The 23,479-nt window shown below is 45.2% G+C and overlaps 1 protein-coding gene across 4 annotated transcripts in view; it reads right to left on the bottom strand.

Moving 5' to 3' along the window:
- Positions 1–23,479, bottom strand: part of FOXO3 (forkhead box O3) — a 102,407-nt gene that overhangs the window by 14,201 nt on the left and 64,727 nt on the right. For 2 of the 4 annotated variants that reach the window (XM_086744185.1, XM_086744184.1), the window contains exon 2: positions 11,745–13,179. In XM_086744185.1, coding sequence (XP_086600311.1) covers positions 11,779–13,179 — 1,401 coding nt within the window. In that variant the 3' untranslated portion in view covers positions 11,745–11,778. The other 2 variants (XR_015258094.1, XM_086744186.1) reach the window with 2 other exon arrangements.

The raw sequence follows: 23,479 nt of genomic DNA, 5'->3' as shown, positions 1-23,479 counted from the left end.
GAATTTTGGTTCAGACTTTGGAGTTCTCCATTTTCCTGCTCATACAACACATTGTCAACAGACAGGGTCCACTTGGCTCTAAAAACAGAGTTAGGGTCCAGCTGATAGTGTAGCCATGAAACTTCTCTGCAGAGGGAGACTGGAAAGACACCTTGGATGCAGCACGGAGATGACTACAAAGGGACACACTAAGTAGGTTAAATGCTGAAACGAACTTTTCAACCAAGGCGGCTAAGAGGCCAGGTTTTAAAGGTACCCAAAGGCTTAAAGACATAGTCAGGCACCAAGTAGGGTTTTGGACAGTGTGTACATTGAAACACACCCATGAAAACTTTTCACATCTTCAGAAAGCTCACTTGGTAGCCATCCACATTGCTGAGCATGTAACTTCTGGCTCTGAAATGGCTTCTGAAACCAGGGCTTAGTCCCCCACACCACTTCACTTACAACTTGCTGAGGATTTCCCCCAAGATGAATGATCGGTGATTTTTTTTTATACAGTGCAAGAACAAGGGAAATTTGCTAAAACCAAAAAGCCACTTGAGTTGATTACAGGAATGTCTTTACTCTCAAAAGATCCTGGTATCAGGCACCCTCATGAAAAATGGTGGATTTAGGGGGACCGCTGGTTTAATCTAGACCAACATCTCCTGCAAGGGAGATCACCAAAAGGCTGTCACGAGATGACTCTCCATCTCTGCCCCTCTCCTGTCTAAGGTGCTAGACACTGATCCTATGATAACATCTTATTAAAATGACCTATTCTGATAATGCAAAATGATTGATGGAAATTTAATCATTCTGTCTCATGGTTATTAGAGCAACAGCGTGACAGCTGCTCCCTGCGCCATTAGGGGAGAACTTCATTCAGCAAAGCTTAGGCAGCAGACAGATTGCGCGTTTCACCCAAACAAAATTTGGCTTTAGCCTTAATTACATGGAGGGGTTTGGGGTAGACTGTTTTGTGAGTAAAGGGATTTCCAACTGGATCAACATATTGATTTCTTCATTTTCAAAGGGCAAATTAACGCTAGCCGTTCGTTAATGTGACTGCCTGGCAACGACTCCATTTGGTAAGTGTGTCCTGATGGCCATAACAAGGTCAGCAGAAGATACCCAGATAGGCCTGGCAGCCCCCAGTAAAACCTGGCTGGGGGCTTGTATGCTGCTCAAACGAGTGCATGCCCTTTTCTCTACTTCTCCTTAAAGCCTCTGCGTCAGGAGGGCTGGAAACGGGTGACTTCCCAAAGCGTAACCTCATCCAAAAGCAAGGCTCAGGTCCTGCACGCCGCAGCCCGGCAAGTCGGCTCGCTCTCACGCAGCAGAGCGGGGGCTTAACTTCAGCACAAGCGAGAAGTCTTGCTGACTTTGAATGAAGCTATTTAATTAAAAGTAAATGACTACAGAAACTCCTAATGAAGCACTAGAGTAGTGTTTAACATTTAAATTAAAAATGTACGTAAAATATTATACTATGAAACAAAGTGACGACAGAAAAAATGGAGGATGGATGATGATGAGCATAATTTGTGGAAGTGGAACTGCCCGATATTTTTTCCTATCTGTCCTTCAGACAGTGCCAATGTTTAAGAGACGGACACACAGCCAAGGTGAAATTTGCTCATAGCAGAACCAAACCACACTCCATTTTCACAGCTCTGTTTACACAGACTTTGCAAATGGATTAAAAAATGAAAAGAAGTAGATCAAAGTCTTAACGTGCCTGCCTTCAAATTACCCTATTAAAGTCTGTAATAGACCCACACACTCTCGCTTTCTGTCTCACCACAAAAAGCCTCTGTTAACCCTGAGTTAGCGGCCTGCTGCTTCATAGCAATGAAAACCGTACCAGGCAGAGAAGCAAGCACCCCAGTTACATCTCCATTTATCAGTGGTCTTCAACCACTACTCCCCAGCGTTCCTCTCTCCCTGCCTCCAAATATCTACAGCTGCATCCCAAGCCGCTACGAGGTTTTCTCCCATTCCTGACAGCCATGGGAAAAGCTCGTCCTCCGGAGTGCCACCCTGAATTTGCAGAGGCAGACAAGGCTTCTCCTCTGATGAGCCAGAACAATGCTGTCCTCTAAGGGCAACGTGCAGCTTTCCAGGTAAAGTACTCCAGTCCTCACTTACTGGGTCCTGTTTTGGGGGATAAGAGCAGCAGAAGTATGAGCACAGGGAGTGATGAAGAAAAATACACAGAACAGAGGTCAAGGAGGGATACAAGAAAGGTGAAGTCTAGCAGGGCTAGTGGGTTAGAGCAGCGTTTGCTAACCTGCCACAGCAATGGCACAGAGCCCCCTCTTATGTGTGGCATGGTTTCTTGTTTCTTAGGCTGGGAGGAACTTCCAAAAAGGGCACTACTGGAAAACAGTAGTTTTCATCTGCCTGTACTTCTTTAGCTACTCCCTGGAAAATTCAGTTCTCCCTTGAAAAGCTCCTCTGCCAAACCTGAAGCCCATTTTAAATCATCAGCAGGTGGAACGGAAGGATTAATTTTAGACTTTCTCCCGAAGTTTCTTAGACTTCCTTTCCTTAGACCTTCTCCTGAAGAAAGTGAAGGCTTCTTTTGGAGTGCAGTCTTCACAACCACATTGATACCTGGGCTCTGTCACGCACATACACATTGAAAGTAGAGGCAATTCCGCTACAGCTGGTTTGACCCCCTGGTTACAGAAGGCTGGAACAAGATACTTCTGCTGGACATCAGAGGAATCCATAGTACTATACTAAGCTATAGCTTATGCAAGCATAAATGTGTGTGGTCGGTGAAAATAATGACTTTAAAACAGAAACAGAAAAAGCATTAAGTGAGGGGTGATGACGAACTCCTGCTTTGTCGTGTCCCACAGGCATTTTGAACCCTAGATGCTAAATCTGTTTATCCTATTTGGTGGAAGAGTGTAAAACAAAAAGCAAGTATTTCTGTATTTTTTAACTCTTCAGCTTGCAAGCCTTTATGTGGGAGATTAGATGTCCCTTTCTTCTGTCCTTTTCTCTGCTCTCCCATCCTCTACCTTGCTACTGACCAGTTACAAATGCTACTCTTGCTTTACCCTGTGGCCGAGCTGTTGGTTGTGATTTCCCTCCAGCAACATTTCCTCACCTCAGTCTCACATCATTCCACCACTTAACCAGATGGCCGTCTCCCAAGCCCCACGCCAGCTCATGCACCGTCAGAGCAGCTCTGAAAGATCATCTGCTGCCTGTTGCTTTTTCCCTTTGATTCCCAACAGTGCCAATTACACAGCACTGGAAATTTCTTCAGAATAGAAAGGTGATGCATCGATGCTCCCCAGGAGCGAGGCAAAGAATACGTGCACTGGTGGTAAGTTTATCAGTAAGCTAACATAACAATCAGCACATATAGTCTTCTGTTAAAAGAAAAGTTATGTGCTTCTTTACGTAATTATGGTGTGAGAAACCGCACTACCAACACACAGCTCCTCTGTACGGCAGCCTACCAAGGACCTTCTGATTTGGCTGGAAGGCTTCTTCAGCGGATCGCATCTTGAAAATTATCACCTCTTAGAGGTCTGTAAAACAAGTGTTTTCCCTTAGTACCACTCTGTGATGACTCTACAGGGACAGGAAATCCCGGTGACTACTTTTACTGTGCAGAGACTTGAGATGCAAACGTTTTTGAAGGAAACTGGTGTCCTTTAGTGACAGATGTGCAATCATTCTGGTGCCTCTGCCCCTTGATTTGTCATCGTCGCCAGCAGCACAGCTTCTATTCCAAATGGGGGTAGGCTCAAAAAGCAAGACTTGATTACGTGTGTTTACAAGTTAATACTCTGCTTGAAGTTTCACAGCTCAGGACCGAAGAACACACAGTATTTGTTTACAAACAAGTAAGGAAGTTAACTACTATCATCCATCTTTCCCTAGTAACAAAATTGCAGCATGAGATTTTTGTTCAAGCAGAATAAAAATTAGGAATCTCCATGCCATGGCAGGCATGCCATCCTGACACCGTACAGGTTTAGCGTACACTGGATGGCTCTGTGCTCAGAGACAACGCTCAGGTCAGGGTGTGAAGCCCAAGGGGAAAAAAAAGAGAGTTGGCAACTTCATGCGCCTTCTTTCCTGAACTTTTAGGCATGTTGCAACTTCACTTTTTCTCTTTAAGTTCTACTCATAAAAACAGATCTTTTCCAGTTCAGAACTGGGGGCAGAGAGTGAGGGAGAAGGGTGGAAAGAGGAAGAACACCAACACAGAACTAAAGCTTATGGGAGCTAAAAAGTTGCTGTGCTGGTACTTGTGCAGGCACGTAAAGCACGGAAGTGTCTCTTTTCCTTCTGTGGCTGCTCTTCCACTCCAAGAAACACTGCAAACCATAGCAGACAACCAAGTATTTTGGAAGTAAATGTAACTAAAGACAGCAGATCATTCTCTCACGCTGGATCAGCTCCCTGGGACAAAAGGCTTGCCCAGAACTGTAGTGAGGTGCCATGACTATTGATACGCATGTTATTCTGATATCCCAGTTGTCTACAGAATCATAGAAAAGTCCAGGCCGAGAGAGACTCAGCATCATCTTGTCCAACCTTCTGTTGAAGGCAGGGCCTTAGGTTAGGTTATTCGGGGCCCTGTCAAGCCAAGTCTGGAATATTCCCAGCAAGGGAGAGTCCACCACTCCTCTGGACAGTTCATTTTACCCTCAAAGGTGGGTACGGTCCCTTCTAACAATTTTACAGATTAAAAGGACACACCCAGAGAGAAACTGGTCCACCCATCCTCACACACTTAAAAGGAGAAGTAGATCAGGTTTTCAGAAGAGTTTAGATTCAGGACACCATCTCTCTACAAGGTCTCCAGGCTTCTTACTTGGCAACTTGGTAAATTTTATCCCCTGCCTTTTGTTCAGAGGCCTGAGGAGGCGGTTGAAAATCCTGGTGGTTATGGGCGACACTACCATTGATTGAGAGACATCAGCCTCGGTGTTCAACAGAGCACCTTTTAGGCAAGATGCTGCTGAACTAGTACAGGTTTTGCATGGAAGAAGAAATGCTTGCAAAATACAACTTTTGTTAGGGGTATAGTACATTGGCTAAAATAATGGCACTTTATTTAGGCACTTGAGAGCACTGGGAGGAGCTCTATCGTAGATCCAAAAAGGATGGGTAACTACTGCACTCTCTGCAAACACAGAGAAGGATGTTGCTTGCACTTTTGAATCTGAACAATAAGAGTTGCTCTTTAGAGTAAAAGGTACCTGCATGGCTGGAAACATCCTGAATTATGGGTTTATAGTGCTATGGAAACATGCTATCTACTTATTCTGAACATCCTCATAGAAAGTTTCCTTTCCTTTGCCAGGTACCAAGCCTATTTTAAAAAATGTCCTCCCTGCTATGGAGTCTTCTCATTTTCCTCTGCAGTAAGTTGAAAATGACAGGCCAACAATGATCACACAGGTCACACAAAAGGATTGCCACCGTGTTGATATAAGGCAGGACTTCCTCTATCATGGCTTACAAATAGCAGAAAAGACAAGAGATGGAAGGTCCTTCCTCAAAACCACATTTTCTCTACATTTGCATGAAATAAATTACCCATGAAAGCCAGTGGAAGCAGTTTGCAAAAGCAGGCAGTACAAGGGAAAAATAATGGGCAAGATATTCAGCTCAGCTGAAAAGTACATTAATGCAACTCATTCTCCACATGGCATCATCCGGGAAAAGTGGCTTTTTTCCTGGAGCAACCACAGACAACCATGGCTACGCAGTGGCCTCCATTAGCCGAGCCACATCTCCGTCTGATTACCGCTCAGCAGATGTCCGCTCTGTCAGACTCCAACAACTTGCCACCCTGCGTGGTAATCTGAGTGGAAAAGCTGATTAAATAGCCCCTCTAGACTGGACCAGAGTGGAGCGTTCCCACCACTCAGCCACAGGTACCCAATCTAATGGGGTCACTGTCCCCATGGACAGTGTGGGACTTGATCAGGGGCAGCACTGATGGGAGCATCCCGCTGAAGACTCTCCACCAACAGCACCGGGAGCCCAGGGTGGGCAGCGTGTGAGCATCCTTCATGCATTCTCCTTCCCCAGGCCAGAAGTGAAAAGTTGGCTATTTACACATGGTGCTACTCAAACACATCCACTCCTGCTGCCTACGCTATACCTGTGCTTTTTGGCTATCATCAAGACAAGATGTAAACCTCTGTGGCTGTCAATTCATCACCTCAGCTGAGCATTGAACTGCTACGAAAATAGATCTCGACCTTTCCTCAGCCGCATGAAGCTATGTTTCTAAAAATGATCTCTTATTACGCATTTCTTCAAGAAAATACATTTTTTAGGGGGGCTATTTAAAAGTCTGGCTCAAAAGAAGGAAAGAAAAAAAGAAAAAACACCTGTAACCATCCCAGCTATCAAGCAACAGCCTGTCTAGGGACCAACACTCATCTGTAGCTCTAAACAATCTTTACAGCTCATTCACATGAAAAAGACGATTTGCAAAGACTCATTCTGTAATAAAACCTACGTGCTGCTGATCCAGGGAGGAAAGCACTGGGGAGACCAGTTGATGCGGGCTATTCTAAAAATATCAGTTTGTGCTGTCATCTGGTGAGAGTATGTCATCCTATAATCTTGGCATCTGCAGGGGCAGCAAGTTTCTGCCTAACTATTGCTGCTGAATCACATGACAAAGCATGAGGTACTAAAAAATATCTCTATACAAAACATCAAGAGAAGAACACCCAAACCACAGGATCAGACCACTGTCTTGGCTTCAGCTGCTGTACACTCACAACACAAGCCTGCGGATGCAATCCCGGGTTTTAAAGACCTTTTTCCTGGGTTAATAAAACCCCAAAACATAAACCCAGATTAAAAAAACATCAAAACTAAAAAGCCCTACTCCCAGAAGGAGTGAGCAATTCATCACGTTTGTGTGTCAGCTCCCGCTGCCTTCAAGCAGCAAAAGCCACAGCATCCCTGCAAGCGTAGGATTGGCCCCTGCGTGGTGTGCAAGGGGCTTCGAGGGGCACTGAGGCCAGTGGGACTGCACTGGTGATAGCCCCAGTGGTCTTTGTCTGGCTCTGTCTTCTCCTCTTCCCCAGTGGCCACAAGTGCTGGGTTTGCTCCTGTGCCGCTGGTGTGTGCCCGGGGAGCAAGGAGCCTGCTCAGGGCAAAGCCTCCTTGGATCCCTGTTCCCAGTGAAATACATTTTCTACATAGAACTTTTTGTTTAAAGATTAAACTTGGGGCGTGTGATTTTCAGCTAGTCACAAAACCACCTTTCAAAACTTGGGCTGGCTGAAACAACGCTTAAATGTTAGAAGCGCACCACCGCCTTAACCACTAACCTGTTAGAAATGGAGCAGAAGAATTTGCTGCTCCTGAATTTCCTTTAGAAGTTTTAAAGGCAGCCAGCCCCATCTTGGCTCTGTGTAAGAAACCTGCCAGCCTTACTCCTAAGACCTCATTTTTGAAAATAAGAGGAGGAAGTGTAGCTATGGTCCTGAGGCAGTCAGCATCCTGAGGCAAGAGGTCCATCAACTCTGGTTTCCACATTTCAGCTTTCCTCAGCAGAAAACAAACTTTCTGGTAAAGAATAAAAATCACCTTCCTCATGGCATATTGTCCAGAGGTCTCTGATTCAAAACTCCACCCAAATTGAGACCTTTTCACTACCTATTCCAACTTCTAAGATGGTGTTGTAGTGAATAATAAGTCATCCTCAGACTATGCATTCAACTTTGTTACAAATTTCACTCAGAAACAGGTTGAATGTAAATTAACAAACAGATACGGACTAATGAAACACCAACAGGCATTTCATTAAGTTTCCTAGGATTTTGCTTTATCAGAGATGTTAATCATCAAATTCTGTGAACTAATACATGATGTTGCTACTAATAGCTTGTGCGCTCTACTGCTACAGCAAGACGACGTGGGACCTAGATGATGCTAGGGCTAAATGTGTGAGTAACTGATCTGTGAAGTATTTTACTTGTAATTTTTGAACAAGTTAACATGACTCCAGCACAGCTCTGTTACAGAGCCCAGAGCCATCCTGCTAAACAGCACATTGAAATCTCTCTCAGAAGATACAGCTAGGTGAGTTTTACAGATGGTGAAACCAGCTTAAGAAGTTCCTGCCCTGCTTGCACTGAGCCATCCTCCACCCCCTGCCCAAGCCCTGCCAGCATCGCCGCCTGCGCAGCGCCGTTGTGAACTGGATCACTGAAACAACTGAGGTAAAAAAAAGACTTCTTGTATGGATTTCGATGCCAGAGGAAATGTTTGCCCAAGTAGTAGCTGATCACTGGCTCTTGACCTTCCAGGCAGCTGTAAATGTCCCAGTCTCCCCTACCAGTCTGTTTGGGACTACTCTTTGGCAAATGCCAAGTCCCTTGGGACTTGTTGGCTGAGAAGGACCATGGAGCAAAGTGCAGAGCTGTGGGTACCCCAGGCTGAGAGAAAACCCAGTAATTTCAAAATAAAAGGTATTCTAGAGATAGGCGAGGGAATTGTGATATCTTTATTGATAAACAAGCTGAAAAAAAAAAGTTATGATTATCTGAGTCAGCGGAGGGCATATTCAGTGCCTTTGGGAAGCAGGCAGAGAAAGAGGAACAGAGGCTCCAGCCAGCTTAAGAGGGGAAAATTATGGCTGAGTGAATAAAGTAAGAATGAAGCGTATTGATTTTCTCCTTTCCTTCTTGTAAGAGAAAAAGAACAACAAACCAAACCCAAATTCATTTATACACTTCAATGAGGGCCCTCTGAAAGGCAGGGCAGGGCCAGCCTCACAGGCACGGGGCCAGCCCAGTGGGACCAGGCGAGGCTCTCTCCAGGGACCGTGCAGAGGCTTACGGGCAGCAAACGTGCACAGCCACTGAACCCACAATGGTGGCGTCTCCTGCACAGGCATTTTCACTTCCCCTGTGAAGAAACTGTAGTTGATTTTCTTCCAAAGTAAACCATCCTCTATACAGAGAGTATGTATAAACTAAATACATTCAGTTTAGCCAGCATTTGGCGTCTTTCTTTTCTTCCCAAAAATGGACTCCAGTATTTCTCCTCTTCTTCACCAAAAACACAGCACTCACTATTCCCAGGTATGCCAATAACCCATTGGAACTGCTTCTGCCTGCCTGTAAAATGCACCTGCCTGCCCTTGTGAAACAGATTTAGCATGAGCAAGCGCCAGGCTGCTCTGCTGAAAGTGTTCCCCAGTCTTCAAGCCTGTAAAGATTCATTATCTGGATCATGAATACTGCAGAGAGATTTTAATTCAGAGGTCCCTATTGCTGCAGTGAAAAGGAGAAGTAACCAAGAAAGCAACTCAGAACGATTGCATCCGATGTCATGCAAAGAACCCCTATCCAAATATGAGATGCTCGTAGGGAGGTGAACTCTCAAACAGCGCTGCTTAACAGGCAAGGAAGGGTGCATGATGAACCAGCTCAGCAGAAATCATCTGCGCTTGCACCTGATACCAGAGGCACCCCGCAGCAGCCGGTCCACTTGTCAGAGAGAGGGAAAGAGGCTTCCACAGATGACTGGACAGTAATCCGCCGAGGAGGGCTGTCTCGTTAATAAATCTGTCCTCTGCAATGAGACTCCGCTCACACAGATGTGTCAGTTCCTTTATTCGGAGAGAGCAGCCTGAAAAAGATCACGGTGGCTACGCTTTCCGTGAATGGCACAGGCCGGGGGGAAGAGGCAGCGGCAAGCATCAGCGAGGAGGTGGCGTGGTCTGCCTCCTCCGTGCTGCCTAGGCAGGTCTCCCTGCAGGCATCTTCCACCTATACACAGCAAATGAAGACATGAAAACCGAGGGCTGCCCTATTTGCCTGTGTCAAGCAAAGCTGCCAATAACATTTATTTTTTAGGCCCCATTTGGCAGATTGCACTGTTGGATGTTTCACAGCGATAAAGTTCCTATAGCTTTTTTTTTTTTTTTTTCACCTCATGCAAAAAGGATTTTAAATCCAAACAGCTCATGAACCTGGAAGAAGAGAGAATTGGCCAGCATGATCTTCTGCAAGTTACTGCTTCCTGGTTCATGAGTCCACTCTTTGGTTCCCCCTTTCCTTTTATAATTCTTCAGCACTGGAACTGAAGGAAAACCAGAATTCAGCTGCGGCCGTGGCGTTGCCAAGCTGCCGTCTCATGTAGGGTCAGTGGGACACAGTGTCACACAGTCCACCTCTACAGCACATCTCCTGGCCATGCACTGCCACATGCTCACTTTGAGCGAGAAGATACAAAAGAACGGGAGGAAATCTTCCCACCAACAGAGAAAGGACTGCGCAAAGCAACTGCTCCACCGGAGCAAGGCAGCTTTGCGGAACGACTGAAGGGAGGACTCCTGTGCAGTTTTGTTCTCCCTCACAGACATGGGATCACAGCAGACGTTTCCTGTGGCACTCCATACACACAGGAAGACATTCAGGAGGTTCACCACTGCTGTTCACCTACTACAAAGCTTCCCCTTGAACACCTAACTGTGAAATAGAGAATGAAAACTCAACTAAAGATGAAAGGGGCAAAATTATGCACCATGAAGTCAAACACCACCGACTCCTTCTTTCCATCCTTCATCCAGAAAAGAAGAAATTTGGAAGTAAGCTGCAAATTGAATGAAGGCCTCGTTTAACCTCGCCACTAGGATACTCTACATATCATTCTGAAGTTAATAGAACACTTTCAATAATTTATAGCTAACCTTTTATCCTACTATATTTTGAAATCTACTCCCTTACACTAATAAATAAACAAAGGAGAAAGGGCATTTTGTGTGACACCTACCCTATGAGTCAGTGAATATGTACGTGACAGCAGGCAGAGGTATGGGCAGGAGCCTGCAGAATCACAAAGGGATGACAGAAACAATGTTTACAAGTTCAAATGCCCCCAGCTGTGGAAAAGAAGCAATGGAAAAAAACCACATAAATCTGGAAAAAAATAATCTGAAGAGGCTAATATTTGAAAAGCATCTATGTCAGGACCCAGACCTACAGATATTCTCTGGGTGGAGTCCAAAAGAAAATGGTACCCACTCCAATCCTGAGGAGGACCAATAATTTTTGCATATTTAAAACACCAAATCCAGGACATTCCTGGGACCAGGATCTCACCTTTGCCATTTCAATATATAATTCTTCCATTTGCTGAATTTTTTTTTTGGCCAAGAAAAACAATTTAAAAAAAACCCAAACAACTTCGCTAGTGCTGCTGTTCCACAGCAGCAGTACAACTCTAATTCAGTCCAGATCTGTCCCACACACTTGACCCTCAGTGCGTGCTCTGATCTTGCAAAGATGCCCTTCCTCCTCCTCTGCAGTACTATTGCTCCACTGACTGCAAAGTCCCTTGCCCTGTCCCTACGTAACACAGCTTGGCTACATGCCACATCGGCTGCAGAGAAGAATCCATCTGTTGCGACTTCAAAGAAGACAAGCTGGAGCTCTGTGATTCCTAAAACCCACAAATATTCCACCTTGGTTTGCCCGATTTGTCATTAACATTTCTCATGCCTAAATTAAGGAGGACACGTAGCATCAGATGTGAGCTGTTGCAGCTGAACGGCTTTTATAGCTTAGCCCCATTTCCCACCACACCTCCAAACGTGTCTTGGTTGTGCCTGTTGCATACCAACACATAGCAAGCCATCACAAGCCAAATTAATATTATTAGTGTGCACTAGCTACTAAGGGTTTGGTACAAACTCCAGTAAAACTAAGGAACCAAGTATTTTACCACATCTACAGGGCACTGACCTGTTTGCCCATTTTCCCTGTTCTCAAAGATCCTTCAGCCTGGTACCCAACTCTGTGATGAAGCCTGTTTAGCACCAGTGAAGTTCCCCACATTCAGACTGACAACGTTCTGAGCTGAGATGAGGGAATCAAAGTTAAAATCCAGCCCATCTGCATCCATGAGTTCACTGCGGATAATGGACTCCATGTCACACTCCAAGCTCCCATTGAAAATATCCAGGTCCAAGTCACTTGGGAATTTCTCGTGTCCCATGACCGGAAGGTTCACGCTAGAGGAGTACAAAGAGGAGCCTGAGAGTGGGTCAGAAAGTGTTTGCATAGACTGATTGACAGGTGACTGCTGATGTTTGGTGGATCCCAAGCTGTTCGAGTCACTCAAGCCTATGTTACTGATGGAATTGGACAAGGCACGGCTGCCACTAAGAGAGGAGTTGTGGGACTGGTGCTGGTGATGAGGCAGGCTCTGATTGACCAGACCGCCCTGGCTGGACTGCGCGGCAAACGACATCATGGGGTCGTTGCGGAGCATTATATTCCTGCGAGAATTCTGGGCGGACACAGCTGTGCTGGCTTGTGACATGAGTGGGTCAGACTGTGTCATCATGACATCGCTGTGACTAAGTGCATCAGAGGCGAGGAGATCCTGCAGCGTCTGGTTGTTGTAATGAGAAATGGAAGAGAAGGTGGCCTGCTTGTTCTCCTGAATGGTCTGCATGGGCGACTGGCGGAGGGAATTCAGGGACGACGGCCCGAACACGGCATTGTTGAAACTACTCGATGGGGAACCCAGCCCCGAACCTTTGGAACTATATGGAAAACTGGAGCTTCTCTGCATTATCCCTCCTGTGGGTGACTGCTGGGAGGGAGGCAGTGTTATATTGTCCAGGAGATCATCCATGAGGTTATCTGTCAGTCCATCGTTCAAATTCATTGTCCCAGCCATATCAGTCAACCTGGGCAACTCCACAGTACACGGTTTGTTTACCGATGGGGACAAGCTCGATGGACTACTGTACAGCATGGGAGAAAGTGGAGCATCGTCATCTTGAACGTCATCTAGTTCGGTGCTTGCCAAAATCGGTGACAAGCGGCCACTGATCGTACTGGCATTTGAATTGGTACGGGAGCGAAAATCTGTCCATGCATCCAACTCGTCACTGCTGCGAGAGGTGGGACTCCCTGGCCACTTGGAGAGCTGAGAAGGGCTGTCCTCGCTTGTCTCCTGGGCAGTCTGCAGGGCTGCCTTTTTCTTAGCCGCCCGCCCTCTGCTCTTCGTGTACTTGTTGCTGTTGTCCATTGACACAGCGCGTCTCCGGGGCGCCTTGCCGCCTTTTCCACCATCTGGATTGATCATCCACCAAGAGCTTTTCCCGGTGCCTTCATTCTGCACCCTGACGAATCGGCTGTGGAGCGACAAGTTGTGCCGGATCGAATTCTGCAGGAAAGGAACAAAACAAAACATCAAGACCAGCACCCATCTTCTTTTGCTACCCAAATCTCAATCACAAGACCAACACCACATTAAAACAACAACATGAATAAAAGCATTGGGTCCTTTTGGACATCACCACGGGTTTCTTGGGTGGTGGATACGGGAAGGCTGGAGCATGACTACAGTGTGCTGCTGCAAAGCAAGCCCCATGCTTGCACTAGCTGTGCATTCCTGGTGCCCATCTCTACACCCCCAAAAGTTGCATCCTAAGAAAAGGAGTGTGACACAACTCCATTCCCGCTAGCAAGGAGCTCAACGTTTCTCCCTTACTTTTGACTCAGGACAAACCTCTAGGCAATCAGCAACCTTGCCATCAGTTCCTCGGAAAAAAAAAAAAAACTGCAAAGACACTGCAAAAATCTGACTGGAGGGGTAGTCACACTCATCACAGCCTCTGCAAATGTCTTTTTAAGTCTTCATTGGCATGTGTGTTGTGTATTTGTTATACTAATTCTTGAGAAAACGGCAAGTGCTGTTGCTCCTCTCCCACGGGCACTCTGTGCATGACTAAGCTACACTTTCGCTCTTCATTAGAGGCACCAGAACTACGCCTGTGCTGCAGTAGCTGGCCAGCTGCCCCCTCACTATAGTATCCTCACAGTCCTCAAAACACGATGTGACACAGTACACAATGACAGCCCTGTCCCTGTGAGCTGCTAGATACAGAGCTGTATGCAGTGGCTGTACAGCTGGATACCCCGTGCTGTACGGGATGCTGGGAAATACGGTACTTTTAGGGGAGCCCATGCACAGTCTGCCCTTGCATACCACCCGCTTGCACTACTCAGTAACATCTACCGTCCAAAAACCATGTTGGCTCAAACCGAGATAATCCCCCCAGAGAGAGAAAGAGGCAGAGAAAACCAGCCCACGGCAGCCCTAGTGAAATGACTCCAGATTTAAACCAAAATAACTCAGATTAAAATCCCACTCCACTCATCCTGCTCATCTTGCATTTAGAAGATGGCTCAAACGACGGTCAAGCAAGTAGTATTTGTTAGTGAGAATGCTTCCAGGTTTGGTTGTTTGGTATTTTTTCCATGTGCAAGTCAAAAGATTTTTGGAGCTATCCCATATTCCTTTGACAAAAACAGTTGTGCTACTCCTCCAGGTTAAAAGTGATCAAGTTTAAAACACTGCACAAGTTCTTTTTTTCTTACATTTTGGCAATTACCAGGTATGTCTACAAAGAAGATAATATCATATTTGTTCTACCAGCATGCTCTAAAAACACAAAGTCAACAGGATCATAGAAAAATCAACCATCCAGGATAAGTGTCCTTCACTTACAAAGCACTGAAGAAATTCCAGATTCAAACGGGCAAAGAATGAATCAATCAAAAAATCATCCACAAGCATCTCGACATTTGCATCCTTAGGATAAATGGATGTTTGACATAAGTGAACTGGAGATACATCTGATGTTTAAAGAAATACAGCCCAACTTTTAAAAAACAATTCTTTTCAGTATAAAATGCCTTTTTTTTTTTCCCCTGTTAAGTGTTGTGGTTTTTGTCAGATTGTGAAATGGAAAACATGCCTGAAGTTCTTTCTCAGACACAGACAGCAGACGCGGTTGTGATTATCACTTAATGAAAAGAGAAATCATATGGACCATGGTTCAAAATAGCAACTGTTATGTTTTAAACAATATGAACAAAACAGGAGACATAGACTTTGCAGACATAGTGAAGAGAAGTTTGGGTCAGTGCCTCAGCTATAAACTTCTCCATTTCTAAGGGACTATCAATGCCATCAGAATATGGTGGATTGAGTTGCAGCATAATAGTTCTTCAATCTATGGAAGGTAAGAGCTTTTTATTATTTAACTGATGACATTTTAACTGTATTTTGAGTCTGGCAACAGTCTGTTTCTAACTTCTAATAACTAGGCACCACTACTTTCTTCCTCAAGTTTCTCCCAATTGACTGAGAATTGCTAGTACTTTGAAAAAAAAAAAAAAAAACCAACCCTTTTTTGATATTGCAGGTTGTACTGCATCAATGCAGGCAGCTCTCACGTTCATCCTCTGTGACTTTCATTGACAACCACTGGTGAGACCATCTGCAAGGGGATCTCTTCTCGCAAAGAGCCAGCGGCAGGACAAGGATGACCATTACTCTTGTAAATTAAAAAAAAATTAGAAAATACAGAAAAAAAACATCCAAGGTAGTATACGCAGCATGTCACATAGCTTCAGATACGAAAACACTCAGCCAAAGTGCCAGCAGCTAAGTTTTCAACTTATGGCGGTGTCATAAAACAACTTATTTCTGCTGATGGTAGCCATACTATGAAACTATCTGTCCTAAAACCATGAAAAATCCTAAATGGTAAAATTGTGAGACTGAGGCACCTTTCAGGATGAGGGTTCCTGCATGTGTGGACATGTGTGTGCACCTGTGTAATTTTCTTCTTATTGTATCTTTTGCTGGCATTACATAAATAATAATAAAAGAATGTAATAATACTTTTGCATTGAAAATTGGTGGTTATAAAAAATCCAAGCAGTTTGTTTTCCTTTACATTACACAATATGCCACTTATGCTCTGGCTTCTGCTTCTCTTTACTTTTCTTCTGTAGGAAGATTGTTTTCTTAAGCATAATTATGGGTCAATGTATTTTTGTGTACCCCATCTCCACCCTCTGTTCAAACACTGCCTTAAAACCCACTTCTTTCATGTAACTTCCCCTGCTAACCTCTTCAGCAACAGAATCTGAGTTTCTTGGTTTCTCCTTGTATTGGATGCTCTACCAAATCTAATCAGGGCTGGATCTTATTATCCTTTCACATGCAAGTTTTGTTACAGAAGTCACTGGGATTGACAACTCACATCACTAAAGGCTGTTGTGCTGTGCTACCAGGCTGTGATCTGGATGGAAATAACTGTATTTTCTACCTGGTTTCTGAGCTGTCAAAGAATGTTCCCATCTTCTTAAAATACAGGAAAATACCATGGGACAACCTTTGCTCACAACCATGTGCATTAGTAACATATGACCATGCGACAAACCACAAGGAAGGTGCGGAAGCAAAGAAGGTAGAGTTTATCATTTAAACCCGATACTGATCAAATTAATGGGGATTTGTCTTTGACTTATTTGTGAGATGGATTAGACCATGATGATGGAAACAGAACACATTTTTCCATGCCAAAATGTAATGAGAAACTTTAAAATATCTATAAAGGAACTTCCATCAATCTGTCCTGGAGACCATATGTAGACGGGACATATGCTAGCCAGGCTGCAGACACCTTGGAAAGAGCTCAGATACCACCGATGGGTACAACACACAGACTGTACAAGAGCAGAGCAGAAAGGAAATACGATGAGCTCCTCCCTTTATTAGTGTTACTATTTATACTGGACTTGAAGAACGCCATGCACTCTGCTAAGAGCCAGAAGACTGAGGTTCCTGCAGATAAGATCAAGAGCATCCCGTACGGCATTGAGCCCAGCCCAGTTGCGTCCCAGTTCTCCGACCGACTGGTCCTGCAGGGAAGAATCACCGGCCCTGGAGACGAGGAAGACCCAGGGCAGAGGCACATACAAGGCAGGGCAGATGTGGTGTAAGCAGAGGGTGGTGCAGTGCTGCTACCCTACCTCGGCTTAGGCTGATGGCATTGGGAGGAGGAGTGCAACCGGGTGCCCACTAGCAGCCAGGGCAGCAACATGCGGGGTGACAGCACTGTCCCCAAACCCAGGGCCACTCTCTCAGCTTGTATAAATCTCAATCCACCACGTCATATTTTGTTCAGTTAATATTCCTTGAGGGAATCAGCCACATTTTGCTTGCCAAAAAAAAATGGCATCAGCTACCATGTGGTAATTACACGTGTTTCTCTTGATACCTTAAGAGGACTGCAAACGGGTAAGCTCTCAGAGAGGACACTCAAATATTTCCAAAGTGCTATATAGCTGATTTGATACAAACAACTGAATGACTCTCTCAGAAAGGCTGGACTGCGCATGATTTCAACACTCCGTCCTGGTCAGGCAACAGCAGCAAATGCTCAAGCCTTTAACGGAGAAAATTCCCCCTCCCTGTGCCTGTTTCGGCCTCTTCCAACCCATGTTTACCTTGTGGAGCCCGTCCATTAACTCAGACACCAGCTGCAAGTGCTTCCACTGCAGTACAGAGTCTTTTTTGTCTGGAAGCAACATGTGGTATCAATTTATCATCCTCAACAACGCAACAAGGAATCCACTCACTTTAAAAATAAAAAGGGAGTTGTGTAACTTAACTCTTAAAAGCCTCTGCTTTAAAAAAAAAAAAAAAAAAAAGCCTAAAGATTAGCAAGATGAGGTGCAGCTGGTGGCCGCCGAGTCCAAGTTACACACTGGTCTGTTTTTATTTCAGTGTTTTGTAGCGAGTGGCTAATTCGTTATTTCAGATACAGGCCCCTAAACTGCAAAGTTACGGCTACAAATCAAAAGCAGTTGTTTACTTTAACAAATGGGATACTAGGACATGATGGAAGAAAAACAAATGCTATTTGCAGACCCATAAATGCTGCTAATGCTCACTTGGGAGTCTTATACTTTATTTTATACTGTATTAACATATTTAATGTTCTACCTTCACCATATGAAGTTGTCTGGTAGCCACACAGTAGGGAAAGGCACCAGATCTAATACCACTGAAAAGGAGCCATGAAAATAACTCCAGCTTATCAGCCTCCAGCTGACCGGAGGGAGCCCTGTTTCTCCTTCCAAACCTGAATTTCAGTTTCCAGCCTGTGTCACCTTACTCAAAATGCTGTAGCATGAATGTCCCTTGGGATGAACACCCCTACAGAGGGCCTCCACCAAAAATTAAACAGAAAAATGAATCAAACTACTTTCTCTGCGGCCAGTTGTCGCTGAAACAGGAGGCTGCGAATAATCAACACATTTTGCCCATCCATCCAGACCAGTGTCTGTGCCTTCTCATGAAGTAACTCAAAATTTGCTTAAACTAACAGTTTTACATTTTGTTTGCTTTAAAGTCCCCAATAAGATTCAATTGTAAGTAAACAAGACGACAGATACAGTGGCTTCAAAACTAGGAATAATTAAAGTTGCCAGTTGTGTGCATCTATGTAGGAATTTCTGGCAAAAGGGATTTGTGAGTCTAGGCAAGGAGATCTTCAGGAAGTATCAATTTGTTGGTTCCCTACAGTCATTTTCTGCATCGCCCTGTAAGGCTGCAGTGCTGCTCTTCTCAAGTAACTTAGAAAGCCCCAACCCAAAGAGGTCTCAAAATTTCTGCCTCTTTCCCATGAGCTTTTGCAAACCAGAAAAATATATGTAATTTAGTAAAATACTCAGGGGGCTCTGAAGATGCAGAAAAGCAAGAACTAAAACATAAGGGAAGTCCTCCCACAACATCTGTCCAGCCATGTTGTACCGATATACATCTTTTTCCATAGAAAATAAAATATTATGTATTCTGGATTGTTACATTTCCCTAAATTATGGAAGTTGCAGGTGGAAAAACAAGCATTAAGCAAATTACACACAGAAAGATAAATCTTTCCTGACACCCAAACGTTTTCAATGCTCGATGTTTGGTATCATCTGCAAGCTCCTAAGGCAGCTCCAGCAAGTCCCACCAGCAGAGGCAGGCGGCGAGAGCGCACCAGGGTCCCACAGGGGACACCTCAGCAGCCCATCGCACCTGGCTGGCAAACGACACTGTCCTCACAGCCCTGGACAGGATAAGTGGCGTGACAGGGGCTCGAGCCCTGCCACCCAAGCATGCCCTCCTGCAGGAAAAAGGAGGGGAGGAAAAGCCAACACAGATTTAGCTCAGCATCTGAAGGGTGGCTTTGTGGATTCCCCTCCTCATCCTCTCTTCAAAGGAGTATTTCTGACCTTGGCAGTAGGGGAACAGCTAGAAGAGGCCCCTGCTGTAACTAGCTCTCTGCCTGCGCCTCCGCCTGTCGTCCCCCACCCCTGGGAAGAGCAGAAAGCCTGGAGGGATATAAAAGCTCCTTGGGAGAGCATGAGAACATTAAGTCCGGTGAAGACTTATCCTCTGAAATGTGCTGGCTCAGATAGGAGAGCAGGACGCGGATCTGCCTCCGTCCTGCACGCAGGGCGCCGCGTTGTGCCAAATTATGACAGGAGAAGGTGATTAGCGCAGGGAAAACAAACCCTCCCTAACGACGCACGCCTCGCTCCCCCTCGCCCCAGCTGCTCCTTGCCACAAGGGCAGGCGGCCAGCGACATCCCCGCCAAGGAGGTTTATGGCCTCCCTTTTGCAAAGAAAAGGATCTCAATTCATGGAGCTAAGGGAACTGAGTCGTGACTTAATCAAGTTTTTCCTTAAAAAAATAAAAAAAATTAATTCTAGCTAAAACAACTGCTGCCTCCCTCTTTGCAAACAGTGATATTGCAAATCACTACACTGGCATAAATAAAAGTTAGCTGAAAATACACACTGCCTGGAAATTGTCTCAGAGCATCACGCTTCCAGTTAGCAGAAAAATCTCCAGCTATTTTACAGTCAGATGTCCTCTGACCACAGGAGGACTCTAATAAATAACATTCGTTTTGCTGTGAGTAGAGCATGCCAGTTGCTGTTTATTTTTTTCCACTGGGTGTTGGGAGATGGGAGGCAGAGAGTGAGAAAAATGCTCAAAGTTGGGCTCTCCAGCAACTCCTCCCAGCATTAGGAGCCACGTACCCTGGCACCCATTCCTATAGGAAATCCCCTAAAAAATAAAGCGTTAGCCTCTGCATGCTATGCCAATGCTTTTCCATGTGAAAATGGGATTTGGGCATCTGGAGACAGGCATCGTCATCAGGAGGCTGCTAAATGCGCCTTGTCAAGAGCCGCCTTTTTCACTCCCTTCCATGCGCTTCGTATTGCGGCTGCTCAGAATTCAAGAATACAATTAATTTAAATCAAAGGACTTAACTTAATTAAGAGTAGGAATTTACTTCAAGGCATTGATCTTGCAAGGTGCTGCATTCATGAGAGTCCCAAGGCACCTCAGCGCAGGCCTGACGGAGACAGGAATGCAGTCAGCGAGAGAACGGAAGATGCTGTCCCTCAGTGAACTTAAGTACAAGGAGTTGCATACAAAAAAGCTGCAATGGACACACACAGCTGGGTCTTTGCAGAGCCAGATCAAAACAGTTGTAATTTCTGTTCAGGAGCAGTGTCACCAGCAGGTAACATCCTCTTTTTTTTTTCCTCCATTTTTCCTTAATGGTGAACCCCAGCACTTAAAGCGTTTCCACTGTAAGAACTTGGAAACGACAGCACCATGTATTTGTGCAGTCCCTTCAGCAGGGCATTGCTGCATTTCTCCTCCTCTGTGCCACGGAGCCCTGAGAGAAGTGCAAGAACACAAAACTAATCAACCTGAATATTATATGTACAGTAACACTCAAAAATAGTTACCACTGTCAGCACAGCCCAGATCCACCAGCCGCTGAAACTACTGGAAGAGTCCTCACAAACCTCAATGGTCACCCAGTTAGACCTCAATGAAAACAATGCAATCTTACTGCGAGGCAGGCTTTCACCCTGAAGGCTTTGGCTTTGTCTTGCTAGAAAGAAGAACTAGAAGAAAAAAAAAAATCCCTCTGTTTTCAATTTCTTAGATACAAAGATCCCAGCACAACCCTCATGCAGCGTTGTGAAACCAGAGTGCTCAATTCTGTTTTCGCCCATTCTCTGCATTAGGCCATTACTACAGATCAGCTACTTAGAAACACGTATGGGTGTTCATTCATGTCTTTATAAATAAATGTGAGTGATGCTACTGCTCATAATAATTTACTAAAAGTAGCAGCTTCCCATGGAAGACCACAAAAGCCTCTCATTGCTGAATCACCTATTGCACAGCTTTATTTTTTGCGGTCATGTGTTGATTTCTTTTAACACTTCCTAAGCCTGTGAAGAGCAACTAAACCAGCAATAACTTCCACTGCACAGTGGCAGGGAAAGAGTAAAATCCACGTGAATGAAGAAAGCCTTCCAGGACTTCTGCCTTACCAAAGTGCAAGGCTGCCTTGCACGCGGCTCTGTAAAGTGCCATCTCTGAAATGATACGATGGTTAAATACCCAGGCTGGATTAATAGGAAGTGTTGAGCCGCACACATTAAATTGCGAATCTGGTGACAGTTACGGTTGACATGTGACTAGTGAGAGGAATAGATCTGATACGCCGTCGCCTGACTGAGTTTGATCGGGCCTGAGCAAGCCCTTCAGAAGCCGGCACAGGCACCCGAGACCTTCTCATGAGAAAGCTTTCAAGCAACCCCCAAAACAGCCCCCGGCATCTCTGCTGTGGAGACTAATCTGAAACAAGACCCCTCTCCTGTGCTATTTTAAGCACATAATTAGTTTATTATTGAACCATAAGATACTATCTGATTTTTTTTTTTAAGTGCATTTTAAAATATGATGCACTTCAGTCAGCAGCTGACGTGGCAAAGGGAATGGTTCTGCTCCACAGACACAAGCACTGAGGGAAGCTGAGGACGCATCTAAGCGTGACTCTCAGTGGGTCTGACCCAGTGGTTTTTAGGGGCAAAAAAGCCTTGGGAGCCTCATGGGAAGGGCAGCCAGTGTAGGAATGCACAACCATGACTCCAGGTATTCACTGAGTTACTGCAGTGCTGGTGTGGATGGGGTGTGAATTAGGAGATGAGCAAACAGAACAACTTGAAAAACAAGTATCTCTTCCTTCACGACTAGGGACTGCATAGCTATGGCACCACCAATAAATACCTGCACGCTCTTCAAAATGTAATGGCAGCTGTAAAATATTAATGCCTTTTGGAAGTAGAAAGTGATCAGTTTTCCCTTCAGTGTATTCTGATGTGCATTCTGCTTTCGTCATAAGTCCTCCCTAGCCTCTTGGTTTCTTAGGGTTTCCTACATTTGCCCTCTGCCTTGGGGAACATACTTTAAACACTACATTTAGGAACACATTTGAAAAATGATACAGACTTGCTTTCTGTGTATATAAACCGAGCTCAGGCTGTGCCTGGGCCATGACATGATGGACAAAAACATCCACCTCCTCACCGTTTTCACACAAACGGCAGTGAAGTGGGATTATTCTTTAATCTGACTTCCATGGGTGCACTGCATCAGGACACTCAACCCCAAAACCAGCCCTGCTCACAAACTCACCACCAAGGCACATGGGTTTAGCTTCCACGCTGTGATGCCTTGTCCACAGTCTCCAAGTTCACAGCATTTTGGTTTTTCTACCTATGGTAAAGGCTTTATAGAGCCTTAAAATTCAACTCTGCTCACCGAGCCTGAGCAGCTCCAAGTCAGTCCTTAACATCCAAGCTAGCAATGCCAGCCCCTTCTTGGCAGAAAGGGGTGCCTCCAGCAAATGAGCCTTCCTGTTTTCCTCTGCCAAGTGCCTGACTGTCTCTGCTAGCGGAGAGGGATCTCGCCCTTCAGCACAGGGAGGCTTTGGGATTGCGGCTGCTTTGGGATAGTCGCTCCCAGCATCTCCCAGGGCATGGTGGCCCCACTGGGACTCACCAAACTCCCCCTCTGCCCCTTTGGATGAATCTCAGCCTCACCTAACCCCATTTAGAAATTGTTGTAGTTTTCATCAAACCGCACCTCACTAGGATGACTTGGATGTTACTGGTTTTACTGGATTTTTTAAAATTTATTTTCTGTTCATTGCAGGGGTAAAATATACCTGAGGAGCTGACAAAAGGGAAGATGACACCTATTACGCTGTCAATGAATCAGCCCTTTGCTACAATAAGCAGGACATTCCTGTTTCACATGCCATTGGCAGCAGCACCATCCCAGAAACCTCACAACCCAGCTAAATGCACAACTATGAAAGTATTAATTTTTTTTCTTAACTATTTACCTAATCTGAGAAACTAAGATCACTGTCATTGATACAATCACAACCACAGGTGCTAAATGTTGAGCCTAAAGGTAGACCGCGTCTTGCACTTCCTGGTGCTTTGCTAGTGCCCCACCCCGACACTGGAGCCTGAATAGCAGAATGATGAGTGGAGGAGCCCTTTCATGTTCCCAGTTTGAACCCGTACACATGAGTAATCCCTCCTGAAGACAACACTTGTGACATGGTGGGGCCCTTGTATTGCTCAGTACATAGAGTAGGACATATTTCAGCGGCAGCTGCAGAGCCACAACAGTGATGGGCTTCCAGAGCTTGATTGTGCCAACAGCCAAGGTCACCACCATGTACTAGGACAAGAATTACTCACTCTGTAGTTGCAGTCTGGTTGA

Source organism: Chlamydotis macqueenii, chromosome 3 (assembly GCF_036417535.1).
Source record: "Chlamydotis macqueenii isolate bChlMac1 chromosome 3, bChlMac1.mat, whole genome shotgun sequence".
NCBI classification, from domain to species: domain Eukaryota; kingdom Metazoa; phylum Chordata; class Aves; order Otidiformes; family Otididae; genus Chlamydotis; species Chlamydotis macqueenii.
The sequence above is the reverse complement of the archived record's forward strand: the minus strand, read 5'-3'. Positions and strand labels throughout refer to the sequence as shown.